This window comes from Gossypium arboreum, chromosome 3 (genome assembly GCF_025698485.1).
Source record: "Gossypium arboreum isolate Shixiya-1 chromosome 3, ASM2569848v2, whole genome shotgun sequence".
Taxonomy (NCBI): domain Eukaryota; kingdom Viridiplantae; phylum Streptophyta; class Magnoliopsida; order Malvales; family Malvaceae; genus Gossypium; species Gossypium arboreum.
The window spans coordinates 3,309,610-3,329,139 of record NC_069072.1 but is presented as its reverse complement, the minus strand read 5'-3'; the positions used below and the strand labels follow the sequence as shown (position 1 = coordinate 3,329,139).

General features: G+C 32.2%; 3 protein-coding genes and 1 non-coding gene across 5 annotated transcripts; 2 read left to right on the top strand and 2 right to left on the bottom strand.

Annotated features, from left to right (window-relative positions):
• The first annotated feature begins 1,700 nt into the window (after nt 1-1,700).
• LOC108474579 (HVA22-like protein k) lies at nt 1,701-4,704 on the top strand. The gene is made up of 8 exons (XM_017776548.2): nt 1,701-2,018; nt 2,280-2,338; nt 2,415-2,512; nt 2,995-3,046; nt 3,381-3,444; nt 3,656-3,751; nt 4,065-4,137; nt 4,367-4,704. The coding sequence occupies exons 1-8, from the start codon at nt 2,001-2,003 to the stop codon at nt 4,474-4,476; spliced, it is 570 nt and encodes a 189-aa protein (XP_017632037.1). The 5' UTR covers nt 1,701-2,000; the 3' UTR covers nt 4,477-4,704.
• Nucleotides 4,473-7,747, bottom strand: LOC108474578 (urea-proton symporter DUR3). Of its 2 annotated transcripts, XM_053025412.1 has the most exons (9): nt 7,402-7,747; nt 7,196-7,303; nt 7,019-7,114; nt 6,856-6,938; nt 6,551-6,771; nt 6,179-6,441; nt 5,868-6,106; nt 4,945-5,594; nt 4,473-4,866 (listed from the first exon to the last, which is right to left on the bottom strand). In XM_053025412.1, exons 1-9 carry the CDS (start codon nt 7,576-7,578, stop codon nt 4,610-4,612), a joined length of 2,094 nt encoding a protein of 697 aa, XP_052881372.1. In that variant the 5' UTR covers nt 7,579-7,747; the 3' UTR covers nt 4,473-4,609. The 2 variants fall into 2 exon arrangements, with proteins under 2 accessions (XP_052881372.1, XP_017632036.2); XM_017776547.2 differs by lacking the exon at nt 7,019-7,114.
• A 1,588-nt stretch (nt 7,748-9,335) lies between these two features.
• Nucleotides 9,336-10,751, top strand: LOC108475517 (probable NAD(P)H dehydrogenase (quinone) FQR1-like 2). The gene is made up of 3 exons (XM_017777488.2): nt 9,336-9,601; nt 9,689-10,248; nt 10,328-10,751. Exons 2-3 carry the CDS (start codon nt 9,731-9,733, stop codon nt 10,563-10,565), a joined length of 756 nt encoding a protein of 251 aa, XP_017632977.1. The 5' UTR covers nt 9,336-9,601; nt 9,689-9,730; the 3' UTR covers nt 10,566-10,751.
• A 257-nt stretch (nt 10,752-11,008) lies between these two features.
• Nucleotides 11,009-11,152, bottom strand: LOC128290911 (small nucleolar RNA snoR83). The gene has a single exon (XR_008280689.1). It is a non-coding gene; the product is annotated as a small nucleolar RNA snoR83 (small nucleolar RNA).
• Nucleotides 11,153-19,530: the final 8,378 nt, after the last annotated feature.

Sequence of the window (19,530 nt, the reverse complement as noted above, 5' to 3'; positions counted from 1 at the left end):
ACTCATGTAAGCTTATAGAAGCTTAGTAAGTTCATAGGCATAAAACATAAATCTTACCAAATATTTATACACTTATACAATATACTCAATTACTAAGTTCACCTGTCAACCACAGTCATTAGTGAGTTCCCTTGTATAAACTTACTACCACTTATCCATTTCCTTTAATTCTTTTGAGGCCCATTTGTCACATATCATTCTTTAACCAAATTAGGGAATGGTTACGGAAAATTGAGTACTTCACTTTCACTTTGCCATAGTATAACTATGGTCTTGTGTTTGATCACTTATCACCTTTTGAAGTCATAGTCCTGCCACGGTCTTACACTGATCACATTTATCACTTGTCACTGATCAGATAAGTGTAGCTAAAGCTACCACTTATCACTTATCACTTGTCACTGATCAGATAAGTGTAGCTAAAGCTACCACTTATCACTTGTCGCTTGTCGCTTGTCACTTATCACTGATCAGATAAGTGTAGCTGAGGCTACCACTTATCACTTGTCACTGATCAGAAGTACTCAAATCCGACATTCCGCTCAATTTAAATCATTTATTCTATTTTCGTGTTGTTATTTTATTCTCTATTTATCAATAAATATATTTCATCATACATATTACATTATATAATTCATAAAATTAACATATAATCATTAAACTTCAATCATATGAACTTACCTGGGTCGATTTGCAAAATTTGTGAAAGTTCAGGGACTAATCAGCTACTTTTTTTTTTCCTCGACTTGCTTCGGGTTCTCGATTTGCAGTAAAAATATGAAAAACCAGCTTAAGAAAACCCTTCTATGGTGTTTTTGCTGATGAGAATGCAGAAAAATAATGAGAATTCTAGATAATTCCACTTTAGTCCTAGTTTTTAAGTAAATTTTACAATATTCCAATTTTGCCCTTAATTCATCAATTTTCCTGCTGGTTTCATGCACCTCGTCGTCCAGCCCAAATAGACCTTGGGTTTATTTGCCTTTTAAACCCTCTTTCTTTTATCATTTAAGCTATCTAATCATTTCCCATAATTTTACATTTGTTACAATTTAATCCTTTTTATTCAATTAACTATCGAAACTTTAAAATTTCTTAACGAAACTTTGCTACTAACTTATTAACACTCCATAAATATTTATAAAAATATTTATGGCTCGTTTTAAAATTTTCAAACTCTCGATATCTCATTTCCGATTCTAATTTTTAAAATTTTTATTTCTAGTACACTATTCGTTATTTCAAAAATTTTCCTAACTTCACACTTAACTTATATTCACTAAATTATTAATATTTTCTACTCATTTGTCGAATTTAGTGATCTCGAATCACTGTTCTGACACCACTGAAAATTTAGGCTATCATAGTCCATACTTACAAAAGACTAACTCAGTCTATATTATGCTTACCTATATTATTTTTAATTTTTAAAAAGTATTTATATTATATTATTTTAATATTTAATAATTTTATTTTATATAATTATTTTAACATTATTTTAATATTTATATTAGAGTATTATTATTTAATATAAATTTATTTTTTAATATGATTTAAATTGTATAATATATAAAATTAACATAATATAAATAATTCTAAATGATTAAACCTGAGACTCATAACCTAACCCATTAATAGGTCTACTAAGTGATTTGTGTACTTAATAGTGAACTTCAGGTTTCCATTTGTCACTAATATTTAGGACTTTTAAGAATCTGTCTGTTAGGCCTAATAGAATAGTGAAGTGTTCAGCAGTTCAAGTATGATCTAGATTTAAGTTACACTATTCACATCCCCTCTTTATCCGCACCTCTTTACTTGTCCTCCTCTTGTAATTCAAAATATATAAATATATATTTACGACTTTCATTAGCGCACAGCAACTGCCAAAATTCCCTTCAAATGCTACTCTCTCTCTTCGTCCCCAACTGTTCTAATCCTCTGCTTCCTGTAGGCGATTACGGCTTTAGTTCCAGTTCTATCTGCAAATTCCGAAATTCATGGATCTAACGAGCGAGGTATCCTAGTTCTTTCTTTCTCCCAATTTTTTTTTGTGTAATCGTGATATTATTTGGTATTATGGATTGAAATATCAACGTTGTTCGTTTGAATTGTAGTTTCTCAATTAATTTAGGGTTTAATTTATTCATTTTCTGCTTTGAAGAATGGATAGTAGTGGCTGTTTGGTTTAACTTAAAAAAATATTTTCTTTAGAACAATTAGGGTTTGCTTTATGTCAACTGAATACTCAATAACTATGGGGTTTTGAATGTGTTTAGGTGGGATTAAGGTTGCTTTTTTCTCCAATTAGTTCCCACATTGTTGTTCGGACGGCTTGGTAAGTTCTTAGCTGAATGAATCATTTTGTAGAAACTTGTCAATCTTGTCACCTTTGATTACGTTGGGTTTAACAGTTGTACAGTGGGGACTGTTTTACCTGTTTACTCAACGTTTAAAGCAATTGAAAGCAACGATCAAAACGAGCAGCGAAAATGGCTTCTTTATTGGACAGGTTATCATTTCTGTTGCAACTTTTGCTTTGGCTTACCGCTACTTGGAATTTGACTCTCTTTATCTCTTGTTTAATGTAATTCAAATTCTACAACAGATCTTCCCATTGATAGCTCATTGTGACTATTGACTCTTCATAAATCATAAATATATTCTTAAGTTGAAAAATTACAAGGAATTTGTTTTTAATGGGAAAGTTAATTTGGAAACAACAAGCGTAATAAAGTACAAAAATGCAACAGCCATATCAGATTTGCATAAACGCAGTGCAAAACTGATTTTGTAAACATCCTATTGACGTGACCTTTTGAGTTTTAATCTGTTTATTTGTGTAAAGCAATGTGATCTGAAATTGATTGGTTAAGTGGCTTGAAAATGGCTTGCATATAGCTGCTGCATGTGATGTATAATCAAAATAAATTGTTGCAATAGCATTATTCACCTTTGTTTTTACGTCATATAAGTTCTAATTTTTGCTTGCAGTTTATGGATCTTTTAGTGTTGCTGAAGCGTTCTCGGACAAACTCTTGTCCTGGTACCTTTTCCTAAACCTAAATTTTGCATGTGGATTTTGTTTTAGTGGTGCTATGTCTTTTGATTCATAGAATCGTTTCACATTTCATAAGGTGCATTTCTTGCATGTGTGGTTGATTAAACTTATTGATGATTTGCAGTGAAATACATATTATCTTGATTTTCATTTTATAGATTCCCATACATTGGAGCTGAATTATTAAGGATTTTTTAAAAAAAGAATGAAAATATTTGCTTATTTATTTCGATATTGTTTCATCATTTTTCTAGGTTTGGGGCATTTTCTTTTAAGTGTTGCTCCAACATAAGGAAGCTCATTTTTTTTTACTCACCAGGTTTCCTTTCTACTACTATGCAAAGTTTGCTTTTCTAGTTTGGCTTCAACTTCCATCTGCCAATGTAAGCTAAAATTTTGCTTCTATTTTCAAAGATAGGATATCTTGTTACTAGATCTTGCATGCATTGTTTTCAAGTGTATCCTTTATCAGGATACATCTTAATTAGTCAGCATGATTTGAATATTCTTAATTTTGTTCTTTCTATATGCAACCGATAAATTGAAATTATACAGTGAGCAAGGTGCTTTTCTTAACTAATTGCTTTCTAACAGGGAGCTGAACATTTGTATATGAGCCATCTCCGTCAATTTCTACTGAAGCACCAATCTAGGCTTGATAAAATATTGGGGTGCATTTACAATGAAATGGTAAGATCTACAATTTTACCATGGAAGGTTATGACTTTCTAGTTTCAGAGTGCTCATCAAAAAGGAACTTGTATCCTGTGGCTTATGTAAATTATTTCCACTCTTGAGCCCCTGGTTCCACCCTCTTTTCTCTCATTCTTTAATTGAACCGTTCCTGTCAACTTTCATTCTTATTTCCTAAGAGAAGCAAGGAATCTGTTAATTCAAGGCTGATTTTGCTGCCAAGTGCTGAATTAGATGGTCTCTATTTAGACTTTAATTTAAACGAGTAATTGCAAAATCTTAGAGTTCTGATAGATTAATGGAATTGCAGGTCAAAATCATCAGTGCACACCAAACGGAAATCAAGTTTGCAAGGCTGCTTTTTATGAAACTCATGGCATCAGGTACAGACTTGGATTTTAATTAATTTTATTGAGTAGTACTAAACTTCATCCTAAATACGTTTAAAGTACCATCCTGTAAGTGTTTCTGTCAATTCAACTCGTTATTTTGATTTTCTCAATCAACTACTAATAATTCCTTCTCGTGATAAATTTGATGGACTCTGAAAAGAGAAACAGAGCAATAAGGGTAAAAGCATCCTTTGGTCTCACATTTTCTTTATGTTGCCAGTGAACCAGATTGGTTGCGATTATATTCAGCCTGTGCAAAGACAGTCAAATTGTTCCATTGAAGGCCCAAGCGAAGCAGATTCTGATAGGCAATCTGAAACTGAAGATTGATACTGTCACAATAAGGTTAAGATTTGTTTGCATTAATATTTCTCTTGTTTTTTAGAAATTTAAGGTTCAGGCTATACAGGATAGGCGTCCCTTTCGAGAAAATAAATTGCTGTATTTATTGCTCCAATGCCTTCTACTTCTTCTTGTTTTCTTTCTCCACCAAATATGCTTTCTCTGCTTCTGGAATTGCCAACATAATACTATTCAGCTTGAAATTCATCTCCTCAACCTTTTCCATTAGTCTATCATTTGTAAACATGCCACTGCAAACATTTTTTATGGTTTCCCAGCTTTCAATTAATGGTAAACCAATAATAACTGCTGATCCGATACTGCCCCATGCTATAGCAATGACCGCCCAGAATGTGAAATAGCCAACACTAAACTCCCCTGCATTCGAATTTTGTGTTAAGAAAAAGCATTAGCTGCAATGGGTTAGATTCTATCTCTGCTGCAAATATAATTTACCTGCAGGAATAGTGAGTAGAGGCCACAGCATAACGATGACAACTGTAAAACCAACACCCCATTTCACTATCCATGATTTGGCTGTTTTTAGTTTTTCCTCTTTCAACTCATCTTCATTCAAATCACTCTCTTCCTTCTCCACCATTGTTATCTGCCTTGTGGTGTCCCAGGTATAGTTTTGAGGCCATAAAAGACTGCACAGTGCATGAATGGCTCCACCTGTAAGTATGGAAACCAGGTTTCCGGCAAGCATCGGTGCATTTCGACCGGTTGTGTCGAGGTTTACTCTGCCATATTCAATGCTTGCCACCGACAACCAAGTGACAATTCCCAAAATGCAACCGGTAATCGTCCCTACAATGGCCCCAACAGCATTTGCTTTCCTCCAAAGAAGCATAAATGCAATTGGGAGAACTGCTGAGCCAATAAGCACTCCCATGGCAAGATACATCCAACCCAATGAAACTCCAGCCTTGTTTAATATTACAGCAAACAATCCCATGAAACATCCAAAGCCTAGCACAACAGCCCTTGAAACACTCAGGATTCTCTCCCCACTGGCATCTGGGTTTATATAGGTACGGTAGATATCATATGTGCATAACGAGGAAACAGCAATTAGCTCGGAAGAACCAGCCGATGTAACAGCCCTGCCCGCGTTAAAACAAAAAAACAAGAGAATGGTATATTGAGGTTTATCCCAGTAAACCTGATACACCGGACAATATTGTCATACAAAATTATTGTATTTAGGTATTTACATGTCTCTTAAACACGTGCATTCTTTTGTGCATGAGATTTTGGGTTTGAGAGTTACGTGCTGTTGACAAAACTTTGAGAGACTTGTCTATGCTAACAATTCTGAATTATGACAAACGGCGCGACGGATATAAAGGTAGTGAGAGAAGCAGAATGCAACTTACATAAATAGCATGGTAAGGAGAAGTACGGATCCTCCTTTTCCCATCAAAGCTATGGCAGTAGCTGGAGGAACCAGTCCACGGCTTGCCTCGTCAGCTGTTAGTGGTAGATCAAGGGCAAGGGCTCCAAGACCCAATGATGTTGCCAAAGAGAATGGCACAGCAAACCATACAAGCCCTCCCAACAAATACCCTTTATGAGTTGATGAAGGTCGTGCGGCAATGGCACTCACCCAATATCCCTAAAAACTTAACGTCAGCCACCATATCACTAAATGTAATTGAAAATTAGTTTAATCGTTGGTGAAGCTTACATTGTCAACAAAAACAGTGCCAAAATTGCCCACAATGTTTATAATCCCAAAAACAAGACCCCCAGAACTCATGATTGTGAGATAAGAACCTTTGTAGTTCCCAGCAATAGGACCACAAGATTGTCCATTGTGGGAAATTGGCTCCTTACATGTTCTTAACTTGCTAGCAACTTCCTGAACATAGTGGTGTATGATGCTGGGGCTACCAAGCTTGTCACTAGCTGTATAAACTAGGTATACGAAGATAACTAAAGCCACATGCACTGGAATGGATTGAAAAACATTAACAAAGGGTCAAATTTTAACACATGTATAGGTATATGCCTAAACGAATGTTAATGAAATTAGATGGGACTATGAGAGCATGCATACCAATGACCGAGTGTATGTAGCTAGCCAAGAAGGTAGCTTTAAGCCCTCCTGCTAATGTATAAACAATTACCCCAAGTGGTATTAAGAAGCTAGCAGCATATATGTTCACCCCCGTAAGCGCGTTCACCACGGCAGAACCACCAAGTAGCAACATCGCCGTCACGATGATATTTGTCATAAGGCAGAAAGTAAGGAAGACGATATGTGCAGCTTTTCCCCAGCTGAGGTATGTTGAAAGAGGGAGATGAGAGTTTAAATACGAAACAATTTCGTTTTGTATTGGTGTGATAACCGATAGTGCTTACCGAGCCTTCACGATCTCGCAAACCGTATGAGCATGGGGAGCCTTCCGTTTGATCTCGATAGCCATAACACCGAATAATAGTACCTGTTGATTAGAATAGGAAATAGTATTACTGTATAGGCAAGTTAATGATTGTTCATAGCAGCAACAAGTATGGAACTTGCCTGGATTGTAGCACCACTAGCATACCAAAAAGGTCCACTAATTCCATACTGCCAAGCAACATTGGAACTTTGCAAAATGGTAGCAGCCCATGTCCACTAGAGACACATTACAAGCATATCAGAAAAACGAAAATTGTATCAATTTGCAGATATGATGGATGGTATTTGATAGCTTACCTGCGATACGATCACGCTCGCGATAAGCCCCGTTTTGACATTCCGGCCGGCCGTATTGAACCATTCGGACGTGTGGCGTGAACCAACATATCGCTTCTCTAACCACACCTGATTACAAAAAAAATCAAATTCAACATCTAAACACACACACGAACCATCCAGTATTAACATCCAAGAAAGACTGTTGGATCAAATTGAATTTTTACCAAAAAGGAAGTGAAAAAAGCAAAAAAAGCACCAAACCCAAGAATCACAGAATAGCCAAGGCCTTGATTCAGCACTGCTTTGCCTTCAAAGAAACTGTTTTGCCTTACACACCCTATACCTTCTTGGACATCATAATACTTGCCTGAAAACTCAAAGGGAGGACACTTTTGGCTCATACTTTGATATTAATTTTCTTCTTTATATTTCCTTCTGGTATCTGAATATTTATTACACACACGCTTAGGCTTTTGCCTTGTTTCATCCGATATCTGCTAAAGTCAAACTAAAACTCTCTATTGTCTTGTCTTTGATACCTTAACCACACGTTATATTCAATATGAATATATCTGGCCTTATATTATTTGCTCCTGTATAGTGGGTACTGAATCTTTTTTATTTACCAGTTTTTATTCTGTATCTGAGTGAATCAAGTAAACTATCTAATTATTACCTTCTCATAAATCCCACTTCCTATTCAAGCCATTTAACTCAACTAATATATATATATATATATATATGTATAGCTAGGTATTTTGCCATTAAATTTTGTAGATTAGCCACTTTTTTGTTGAAATTATCCTTTAAATTCTTAAATTTTTTCTAATTTTTACTTTTATCGGAAATTTTTTTTAAAATAGTCTATTTTTAAATTTAATTTTTATAACCAACATCAAATTTATAAAATATGTAAAATTAGAGGTTAATTTATTGAATTTTTATAATTATGACCAAATTGATAGAATTCTTAATTATTGTGCCAATAAAAAATAGATTCCTTCCTAAGCCATGATCACTTCAAGTTAAGTGCTGTAAGCGACGTCGTTTAGCATTTATTCACCCCTTGTCTCTGTCAGCTTCGTCACCATGAACGAGGAAATGCCACCAACTCATCTCTCTACTTTCTTTTGTTATTTTTTTCTTAATATTTATTTTATGCTAAGTTATACTTTACATCATACCCTTTAGTTCAAAGTTCATTGTGTTGAAGCTTAGCAAAGCTGTGCATTTTCTTCATCAATTATTTTTAGTTTATGAATTTGAAGCACATTATTTAGTTAATGTTGTCAATGTATATTGCTTTGGGATCACAACAATGATCCCTTCACCTGTTTCCATCAACACTCATCACTGGATGCAAAAGAAGAATCTTATGACAGATATACTTCCATTTATACAAAGGTAAAAATAACCCCATAGTTTACTTTTGCTATAAAGATTTCTTCTTTACTGATTTTGGATTTTTGTTTTCTTCCTCTGCCATTGTGCTACATTGCAAAGGTTTTTTTTTTTTTTTTGAAGCACTTCAAAGTTCATACCTGTCCATACAAGCTTTACCTGATTCATTTCACCTTTCAATATATTTTGCTTTTGTACATTTCTTTCCTCTTCAAAGATTTTTACCCTGTTTTGGACTTGGAAGTAATGATATACTGTATAAGTACTTCACTGTTGTAACTATATTGAAAGGTACCTTGGATGATAGTTTCCAAGCAATAGATTATTTTGAGTTTGGATCATTTTCGGATTAAAATCAATTCGATCATATCTATTTTTTGAGTTTAGATAAGAATTAATGGGTCTATGAAACGTTCATAATTCTGACACAAGTAAGCTGGGAAACACAAGAAATCCTCAAAACAAATATATATATATATATATATATATATATATATATAAGCCTTTGATTGGTGGAGTTGCTTGTTTGCTGGTGTTCAATGTAATCTCTGTCTGAATTTAGGTGTTTTCAGACACTGATATGCAAACTTGTATTGTTTAACAGCAGAACCACTGAATTTGTTCCAATTGTTTTGTAGGTGCATTGAATTGTCCTTCATGTTCTAATATTTTTTTTTTTTTTTTGCTAGTTTTTAGTTGAACACGTTATACGTGCTAGCTGTAGATGAAAAATAATATAACCTCAAAAAATATTACTTATAAACTGTAAAATCATAGTGCCACACCCTTTTCATGTCATTTAACTTCACCCTTAAAATCAACGATGAATTCTATAAAAGAAAGAAGGGAAAAAATGGTATTGGATCATGTTAATTTTACAAATATTTAAAGGAGAAAACATGTTACAGTTGCCAATTGTGGAAGACCATTGATTTTCAAAGCTAATACAATCATTGTTATGCCAGCGAATATCGGCCAGCTCAGTCTACAAAGTCCAGACCAAAGAACAGCTCAAACAAAGCGGTCAACTCCATTTCCCTAATCCCAATACATTACCTGACATTCAATTTCCCCCCTTTCATCTTCTTTCTTTCTTGTTGTCTGTTACAGGGTATATTCTTATAAGCTTAAACAGGTTTCTTTTGAGCTTTAATGGGTAAAGGAGGTGGTTGTATTTTCAGCAAGAAAAGATCAGCCATAGAAGCATCAGATCAAGATCTTGCAGACCCTGTTAGGGATGCTCCTGTTCAGAACCAAATTGAGAACAGTTTATTTCAAGAAGAATCGAAGAAACTCAAGGTGTTCATAGTATTTTACTCCATGTATGGTCATGTGGAATGTTTAGCTAAAAGGATGAAGAAAGGAGTCGATTCCATTGATGGGGTTGAAGGGTTTTTGTATAGGGTTCCGGAGACACTACCGATGGATGTATTGGAACAGATGAGGGTGCCACAGAAGGAAGATGAGTTGCCTTTTGTATCGGTTGATGATTTGGTGGAGGCTGATGGGTTGTTGTTCGGTTTTCCGACGAGGTTCGGTTCCATGGCGTCACAGATGAAGGCTTTTTTCGATTCTACGGCACACTTGTGGGAGCAACAGAGGCTTGCAGGTGTGCCCGCTGGTTTCTTTGTGAGCACCGGGACACAAGGCGGCGGCCAGGAGACGACCGCGTGAGTATATCCTTCGAGTTGATCTGATGTTATATGTAATGAAAATGCCCTTAAAACAATATATTTTTCTGCAATTCAGGTGGACTGCCATCACACAGTTAGCTCACCATGGGATGGTTTATGTTCCTATTGGCTACACTTTTGGTTCTGGAATGTTCAAAATGGATTCAATCAGAGGAGGATCCCCATACGGTGCCGGTGTTTATTCCGGTGACGGCACAAGGGAACCAAGTGAAACAGAGCTAGCACTTGCTGAGCATCAAGGGAGATACATGGCTGGAATTGTCAGAAGGTTTGCCACTCCTCGTAACAATTAGGCTGTTCAAACAAAGAACACCATGTTTGTTTTTTCATTCAAACTTGTCCTTAATAGATACCACTTTGTCCATAGATTAACAGTCACGTCCATATTTATGGCTTGGTTTTCCCATTTTACAGCTTTTGATTTGCCTTATTTGTTGAAAGATTGCCATTATTTCAGTTATAAACCACTTACTGCTAAATTTTGTATTTACAGCAAGCCACTGAAGCATGGATTTTATCCATTTTTGTTTTCTTTTCTGCTGAATCTGAAGCAAAAATAGATCTTTTAAGCAACCAAATGCATTTCCCAGTTTATGAAAAACCCAGAAAATCAACAGAGCATTCATAAGATAAAAATTAAAGCTGGCCAAAAACCATACTGGTAACCCCAAAAAGGAAATGTTTTTAAATACTAATTATCAACATTAAGAAGTCTAAAATTTTGGAAGAACAAGGATAATGTCTGAAGAGGTTACTAATAAACACCTTCGATTAAAAATTAAAGAAAAGGCGCCATCAGCGAAACCCCCAGATTTTGGTATTTGATTTTGGCCTCCCATGAATCAAATAAGCACCTTTTTATCTTTAGCTCATTTGGGATTATGAAGGCCATCTCCTATTATTCAACTAAAAAGAACCAAAAACATGAAGATTTTCTGCAGAAAAAAACGAAGCTAATGAATGAAGATAAAAAAAAAATGGAGAAAGAAACTGGACTCATGTTTTCACAGTTTCGGCTTTGGTTGGAGAGTTGTTGAGGGTTATGTTGTTTTTTATAGTGTGAACTTGGGGTAGTCGTCCAAAACCCTAGATCTCCACTTTTCTTTTTATTGTTTTGGCTTAAATGCAAAATTAGTCCTTGAATTATAACACCTTTTTGACTTAGGTATTTAAAATATTTTTTTGTCAGATGTAGTAATTCTCAACCAATTATGTCTTGACATATGGTTAATTTTTTTAAAACTTAAAAAGGGGCTAAATATTTTCTTACTTTGTTTTTCTTTTCTTTTCTTTCTTCCTACTTCCATCTTTCTCTCCTCTCTCTTTTTTATATTGAATCAAAGCACAAGAAACAAAAATCAAGAAAACATAAATAAAGAATTACAAAGCTTTTAATCTCTCCTTAGCTTTACTTACTGTCCATCTAAGAGTAGCATCACGATCATCATACCTTCAAACAACCTCTATCAATTTGTTTAGGAAATAAATATCGTCTAGGATTGATTTTTGTTCCCAATGAACTTATATGGGATTCTTCTTGATAATATTCTCAATCATTCTGTCCTTAATTCCAATTCTACATGACATGCATGGATATTAGTTTGCCAAGCCACAACTAGTGTCACGAGGCTAGACCTTTCGTCTTGCAATTCGCGTGACCTGACACACGGACATGTGAGCCCTGTAGGTTTTAAAGGTTGCAAGTCAGGCAGTTACATTGCCTTGCACACGGGTGTGTAGCTTGGCCGTGCTACCCAAGTCAGAGAGTTACACGGGCTGGGACATGGCCATGTGTCCTTACTTTGGTTGTTACACGGCCATGTGACCCCTACAACCTAATTTTTCTAACTTTTTCCTCAATGTTTCAAATGTTTCCAATTTAGTCCCGAATCGTTTCTAAAGTGTTTTTAAGGCCCCAAGGGTTCGAATAAGGGACGATATGCATGTGTATGAATGGATTATGCTATGATTATGGTAATGTTTAGAAATGAATTTTTTAAGTTATGTTTTTACGGTAATGCTTCGTAACATTATTCTGGCAAAAAATACAAGTTAGGGGTGTTACACACAGGGTGCGCAAAGGAGCCCAAACTGGTGTTCATATTCCAAACCTTTTATGTTCCCTTGGGGTCATCCGGCCCATCAAAATTGGTCCATCACTTGGAAGAGACTTGAAGCCCATCTACTTGAATCCTGGTTGAACTGAAACATTTCAATAAATTGTATTTTACCAAGATGATTCTTGTAAATGCTAAAGGATAAACATTTATAGAATTTAAATCCCTTAGGACTTCCTTATTGTAGATGAGAACTAATATCAACCATTGATGTAATTCAATTTGTACTGTTGGATCTGGGAGAGTTCAACTATAAATAGAGGTCTCCTCCTTCATTTGTAATCACTTCATTCTTTCTAAGTTAAAGAAATATTTGAGAGCATTTACTCAACCACTTTATGTGCACTCTCTTTTTGTAGCTTTCCTTGTCTGTTTTTAGCTTTTTCCTTTTCAGGGTTTGCTTCCGCTTTGCATCGGTGCCTTAGAGAAGTTCTACAAGAATTTTCATTTTTCGAGATTAAGGTTGACTTAGGTAGATTTGAACCCAAGGAATTGCCTAAAACCACACGATTTGCCAGACGAAAGTTCTAGCCATGTGACATCTATGTGTAGTTTATGTTAATTGCATATCTTATTAACGGTTTTTGCACGCAAAGCAAAATGTAAGAAAGTATTGACTCATTAATTACCTAATGTATAACTAATACTTACTTGTATTATACGGTCGGATCATAATGCGAAAAGACAACTTATATTAGTAGGTAATCTATAAGGTTCATAGTCTGATGAATTGAAATTGGGCAAGATGATTAAAGGACTATTATGTCGTCTATCAAGTCCAAATAGAGAGATACATTATCTTGGGTATTGGAGTGGTTTACTCCCAAAAGATAGAGATATAGGTGTGATTGTCTAGATTAACAACACATCGGACAATACCCAAATCAAATTAATACTAGATTCTTTTCTGGATTAATTTACTTGTGCAGTTATAGTGTGAATTAGCTTAATCTTGAGTAAGTAACTATGTGTGCATGACTTGTATAATTTGATGTATTAAAAGTTGGAGTTCAAATAGTTAAAGAGCCAAAACCTGGCGCGTTGGCTATACGACTTATGCATGACATAGCTTTATTTACAATAGTGGAATTCATAACCCTATAAAAGCTAAACGATATCCTCTCATTGACATTGTATGATAACTGGAAAAGTAACAAGACCACAGTTTTTGTGTAATGACCCAAAATTTACGGGTATCAGAAAAGTGCATTTTCAGGTTACTGTTTTTGTAAAACGGATTCGTAAATATTTTTAATAAGTATTTACGAAATTAGTTGTGTGGTTAATTAGGTTTTGGTTAGGTGAATTAGTTCGAATTAAGGTTAATTAGGTATAGGGATTAAATTGAATAAAGTGTAAAAGCTTAATTATAGAATAGAGAAAAGTCAAGGGACTAAATTAGCAATTAAGCCATAAGTGCCACTTGTGTAGTAATAGTGAAATACATGTGGTGAAATAAAATACATAAATTAATAACAATTACTTATAATAATAAGTAAATATTATTTTATTATTAAATTATTATATTATATTAATATAATAACATAAAATAAAAGAAATAAAACATACAAAATATAATTCCATGTGTATGTATAATATACATATATTTATATTAAATACATACTTAATATTTAAGTATATGAATAAAATATTATTATATTATAATTAAACAAATAAATAAAGGAAACAAAAAGAAAGAACAAACAAAATTGAAACGAAAACAGGGGAGAAAAGAGAGAAAGAAAAAGAAAAGGGGAATTAGGGTAAGGATTCAAAGTTAATTTGCTAACGTCGTGCCGGAAACATCGGCTAAGAAGGAGAAAGAGAAAGTTGACGAGGAATAACACGAGGATATACGGTTTGTATTACTATAATTCAAATCTATTTATTATTAATTGTTATATTTTAATTAAAATGCATTGTAAGTAAAATGAGGTGAGTATTGATATTGAATTGAATAAAATTGAATTGAATTATGAATATATGTAAGTATTTGAAATGTATATTAATTGGAAAGTGGAAAGTGATTTGAATTGAAAGTATGACAAATTATGATTGAAGTGAAATTGATATAAATATTGAGTGAAATTGAAATGTATTTTGAATTCCTTGTTAACTAATAGGGCTGAGTCAGATATAATTGGCATGCCATAGGTTAGAAGTGCTCAGGGATACTTTGACCTCTAGTCGATGAGACATTGGGTGTCATACTATTACTTCGGATAGATTCGATGAGGTACTGGGTACCAACTTATTTCAGCTTGGCCGATGAGACATTGGGTGTCAACTATTACTTCGAATTATCTTATGAGGCACTGAGTGCCATACTGGTGTGTTTTGGTTGGATCCGTGTATCTGCTAAAGTCCGAGTCGTGTTAATAGCGGTAAATAAATGAACTGGTAATAGAAAAGATATTGAGTGATTTTGAATAAGAATTGAAATAGGATATTAAAATGAAATATTAAAATATATATATATATTTTTGATATAGTGAGATGATGTTTAAATCTAAGTAAATAAGTGCTATTTGGAAATAGCTATTAATAAGAAATGATAGAACAACGTATGGACTGATTATTGAAAGACTAATGTTGTAAGATTTTAGATATGAAATGGAATAAGATATTGAATTGGGGTATGGAAATGAAATGTATGAAATTATGGTTTATGAAATGGTTATTGATGAAATGCATGAAATGAATATTGATATAGTAAGGAGATATGTAAATTAAAATGAAGGAAAACTATTTAAGATAGATATTATTAGTAAGAAAATTTAAAGTTTAAATGCATGAATGATTCATTGAAAGTAAATGGTGGTCAGATTAAATGTGCATATTTATTGTTTTTACCTTAAGTATTTGAATTATAGTAATACCAATGAGTGTATACTCATTGTCAGCACGGTTTGTTTCGTCTTGCAGATTAGGTCTGATAATTTTGAAGAGTTGTATTTGAGATTTCGAGCATTCATCTCATCACATCTCCAAGTATCAAGAGGGTATGTTTTAAAATTTTGAATAGAATGACATGTACTTAGGAAGATCGAGTATGTTCCAAGTAGTAGTAGGGGCTAAAATGTAAATTATTTAAATTCATTATATATATTTTTTATGTTCAAAATATATTTAGTGATTAGCCAAACTCACTTTGGCACCAAATGTAATATTCGTATATCAGGTTCCTTGGGTCGAACATAGTATAGGGGTGTTACATTTTGTTAGGAAGATGTAATGATTACCATGATATAAAATAGGATCATATTGGGAGAACGAATTTAACCCAAATAAATTAATGATATCCTATGAAAGTAACATTCTTATTACAAGATCATTGAACAAGCACTTATTAAGTTGCTGTCGTAATGATATATAATAAAGGAGAGTTCAATCCTAGTACTTTAGTGGAATAACTCAATGATAAATAATGTAGTAATTAGTAGACAAAAAATTAAAATTTAATTCTAAATTATTTGAACCCTAATTATGTATGTTAAATCTGTCTCTTTGTTAGCTCGATATAACCCTTAATGATTGCATATAAAATTAATAATATAAATTGAATAAAAGTGACAATTAAGAGAAACAAAGTTCATATATCTGCAGTTAATACGTTTTCAAAATTAACCAAGGGAAATGGCTCCTTTTCCAGGATCGAAATATTATTTCCTTTTTTTGTAAGTTCTGATAAATTTCTTGGTCCTTTATTAAAAGAGATGGGAAACTTGGTGCCCATAAACTTGCTAAGTTTGCATTGAATATTATAGATGGTACTATATGGATCGAAGATAGCCCTAATGAATGAATTTTTCCTTTTTTTATTTATCAAAAAGCCGTAAATATTAAAACTCGTATTATTAATCAAATATATTTTCTGTTTAATTTTTATTATATTTAATAATTAATTTTTTCCAAAAAAAGAAAAATTATAATTTATAAAAAAATTAAATAAATCGATTAAAATCAATCTATTTAAAAATTCTACAGTTTCATAGATAGGCCGGAAAGAGAAAAGCGAAGCCCAAGAAGTGGGGGAGCGTTACAGAGGACGTGACGTCAAGCATCTATTTTATGACGTGGCGTGAAAATAATTTTGAAATTGCGGCTGCCAGTATATTGTAGCCACGTGTCATCCCAAAAACCGGTACATGGAAGGCAGGCGCTGCTGTTACCAGATTCACCACTCGCTTACTTTTCGCTTCATTGTTGCTGCTTCTTATGACTGACGAGTCTCCAACTCTCCATTTAAAACACCCCTTTCTTTCTCATAAATTTACAAAATTGCCATTATCTAATTTCTCATTTAAAAAAATGTAAAATTATAATTATAACAACTTGAACATAAATAATACAAATGAGAACTGAAGAACAAGAAATGTGAAATTGAAACTATACACCACCTCTCTTTTTTCCTTGAAGGTTAAGTGTGGCTTATCATTTAATTTTCGAACTGTTTTGTTAGATTCGGATCAAATCAATTAGTATATCAATTTAAATAAAAAGATTGAATCGATTATTGAGTGATTTGTTCAGAATCGGTAAAAATAAAAATTTGAGATAAAAATAATAATTAAACATATTTATATTTTTTAAAAATATTTTTAAATTATTAAATTATTATTTATTATTGGACCGATTCAATTTTTAAAACATTGCATTTAAGTCCAAAAGTGTTATCCATTTGGCTTTATTTTACAAGGCAAAGAAGAAATTGCCTAAGTAGAAGAAAGGAGAGAAAGAAGCAAAGCAAACCCAAACTTCTAGGGCTACTAAACTTATGCTTGGGAATATTTTAGTATTAATCCATATTTTATTTATCAATTTGAAAATATAATAATATTATTTAAATTTTGTATAGATACATGTTGATTTATATCCATTAATATCATAACAGATTGAAATAATATAATAAAATATGTCTATTGAGTTTTAGTTCGATTGGTAACATTCTTATCAATATAAGAGGACGTAAGTTTAAGTGCGTTAAAGTGTATTATCCTCCAATTTATGGGTCAATGCATTGTATCAAAAGAGTAGATACTATCAAAATCTATAATAAGATTGTTAATAATTTTTTTTAATATCCAACTTTACCAAACTAATGGTATATATGTGTCATTACATAAGTAGTTTAGGTCTTGTATTCAAAGAAAGTTGGTATTTTTTAAAGGCTTAATATAACATTTGGCATCTGAACTTTATATATATATTTTTTAATTTGGTATTTAAACTTTTTTTTTTGGTCTGATTTGATATTTAAACTTGATACTTTTTTTCTAATTTGATACCCAAGCTTGACATTTTTTCTTAAATTGGTACTTAAACTTTTTGAGGGTCCAATTTGGTATCTGAACTTGACTCTTTTTCCTAATTTGGTACCTAATCTTTTTTTGTTCAATTTGGTACTTGTCAAACGTTTTGCAAATTATTCCAATATACTAACAATGTTGTTTTTTTATGAGGTAGCAAAAATAATTAATTTATGACCGACATGTGACAAGTGATATGATTTTTTATATCTTATCGTTCAATTACTTTTAGTTTTATTTATTTAATTAATTATTTTATCAATTGAAACTAATGAATTTCTTTTAATTTGAGGTTTTAAAAATCTTTTTTCTTATTTAATATTAATTAGTTAAGCTACTTATTTTTTAACATGAATTTCCTCTATCTTGACAATATTTTTGTAGCATAACAAAAATAAAAAATTAACACCATTAGTATTTTACATAATTTGTATAATATTTGATAAATTTAAGTACCAAATTGGGAAAAATTATCTAGTTATCAAATTAAGAAAAAGTGTTAAATTTAGGTATCCAATATTATACTAAACATTTTTTAAATAATTATTCAAAAAGAAAAAAAGGGGTTTGTCTTTCATTACCGAACAAGAACCAACATGTTATTGTAAAAGAAAATATCAATGTCATGTTTCTAAATAGGATTAAATGAAAATCACTGGAAACTGAAGTAAGATTAATGAAGCAGAAAAGCTTTCTTACCACTCTTCTTTGGCTTTTAACTTGACAATGAAGGAATTTGGACCGACAAGTAAAAGTGGGTGTAGTTGTGATGGTTGGTTAACTAATAAATTCAGGCCAGAACTTTGTAATTTTCTAAATAAAAAGACTTGTAGTCTTCTCCTTATCTAATGTCACCTTCTATCTTGGAGACTAAGTTTACACCTATCTCTTTCCTTTACAATAACCATAACTAGATTTTGTCAAAAGGTGTCAAGCTTTTGTTTAAGGATAATATTGAAAATTTGAGATTTTAGATTTAAATTCGGTAGATGTAAAATCAGGAATGAAGGTAGAAATTATTTTTAGGAGTGTAGAAATTAAATTTTAATTTTTATGATAGTAAAAATATAATTTTACTATTTAAATAGCCTATATTTTTATAAAATTTAAAGGATTAAATTAAATTTTTATCATTTTTAGTAAAGTGTAATTTTGCATTTACTAATTTAAAATTTTAAAAATTTCAAAGACCTAAATGAAAAAATTTTTATTTTAGGAGGACCGGGGTCCCTGCCAACCCTTGGCTACGCCTCAGTATAAAACTAAATTTATTTAATTAATTAGTTTAGACATTGTATTTAGAAGCGAAGCTAGAGTAGCTAACAATAGCTTTAGCCTCCTTAAAAATGAAAATATTTAATTTAGCCTCTTTAAAAATAATAAATTTATGAGATAATCTATATAAATTTGCACTTTGCCTCCCAAAATTTGAAAAAAATCTATTTGGTCCCTTAAAAATAATAGAATTATAAATTAGTATATGTTAAAATTACTTATTTATCTCTCAAAAATTTTATAACTCGGTTCGGTCTCACTAAAAAATTTCATAGCTTCACCTTGGATTGTATTATTTAATCAATTTAGTGCTTGTAATAATTAATTCTGAATAAAACTTTTAAAATATAATATTATCTAATATTTGTGAGTATATGTTTTATTATTTCAAGTAAGTCTTAGCATCAAATTGAATCAAAATCACATTAAATTGATATCCGATAGATATATTAAATCAAGATTAAATTTTAAATTGCATCAATTCAACTCTAAATATAATATATTAAATTATGTATTGTCGACATCAACTCAATTGAATAATAATAAAAATACACTTA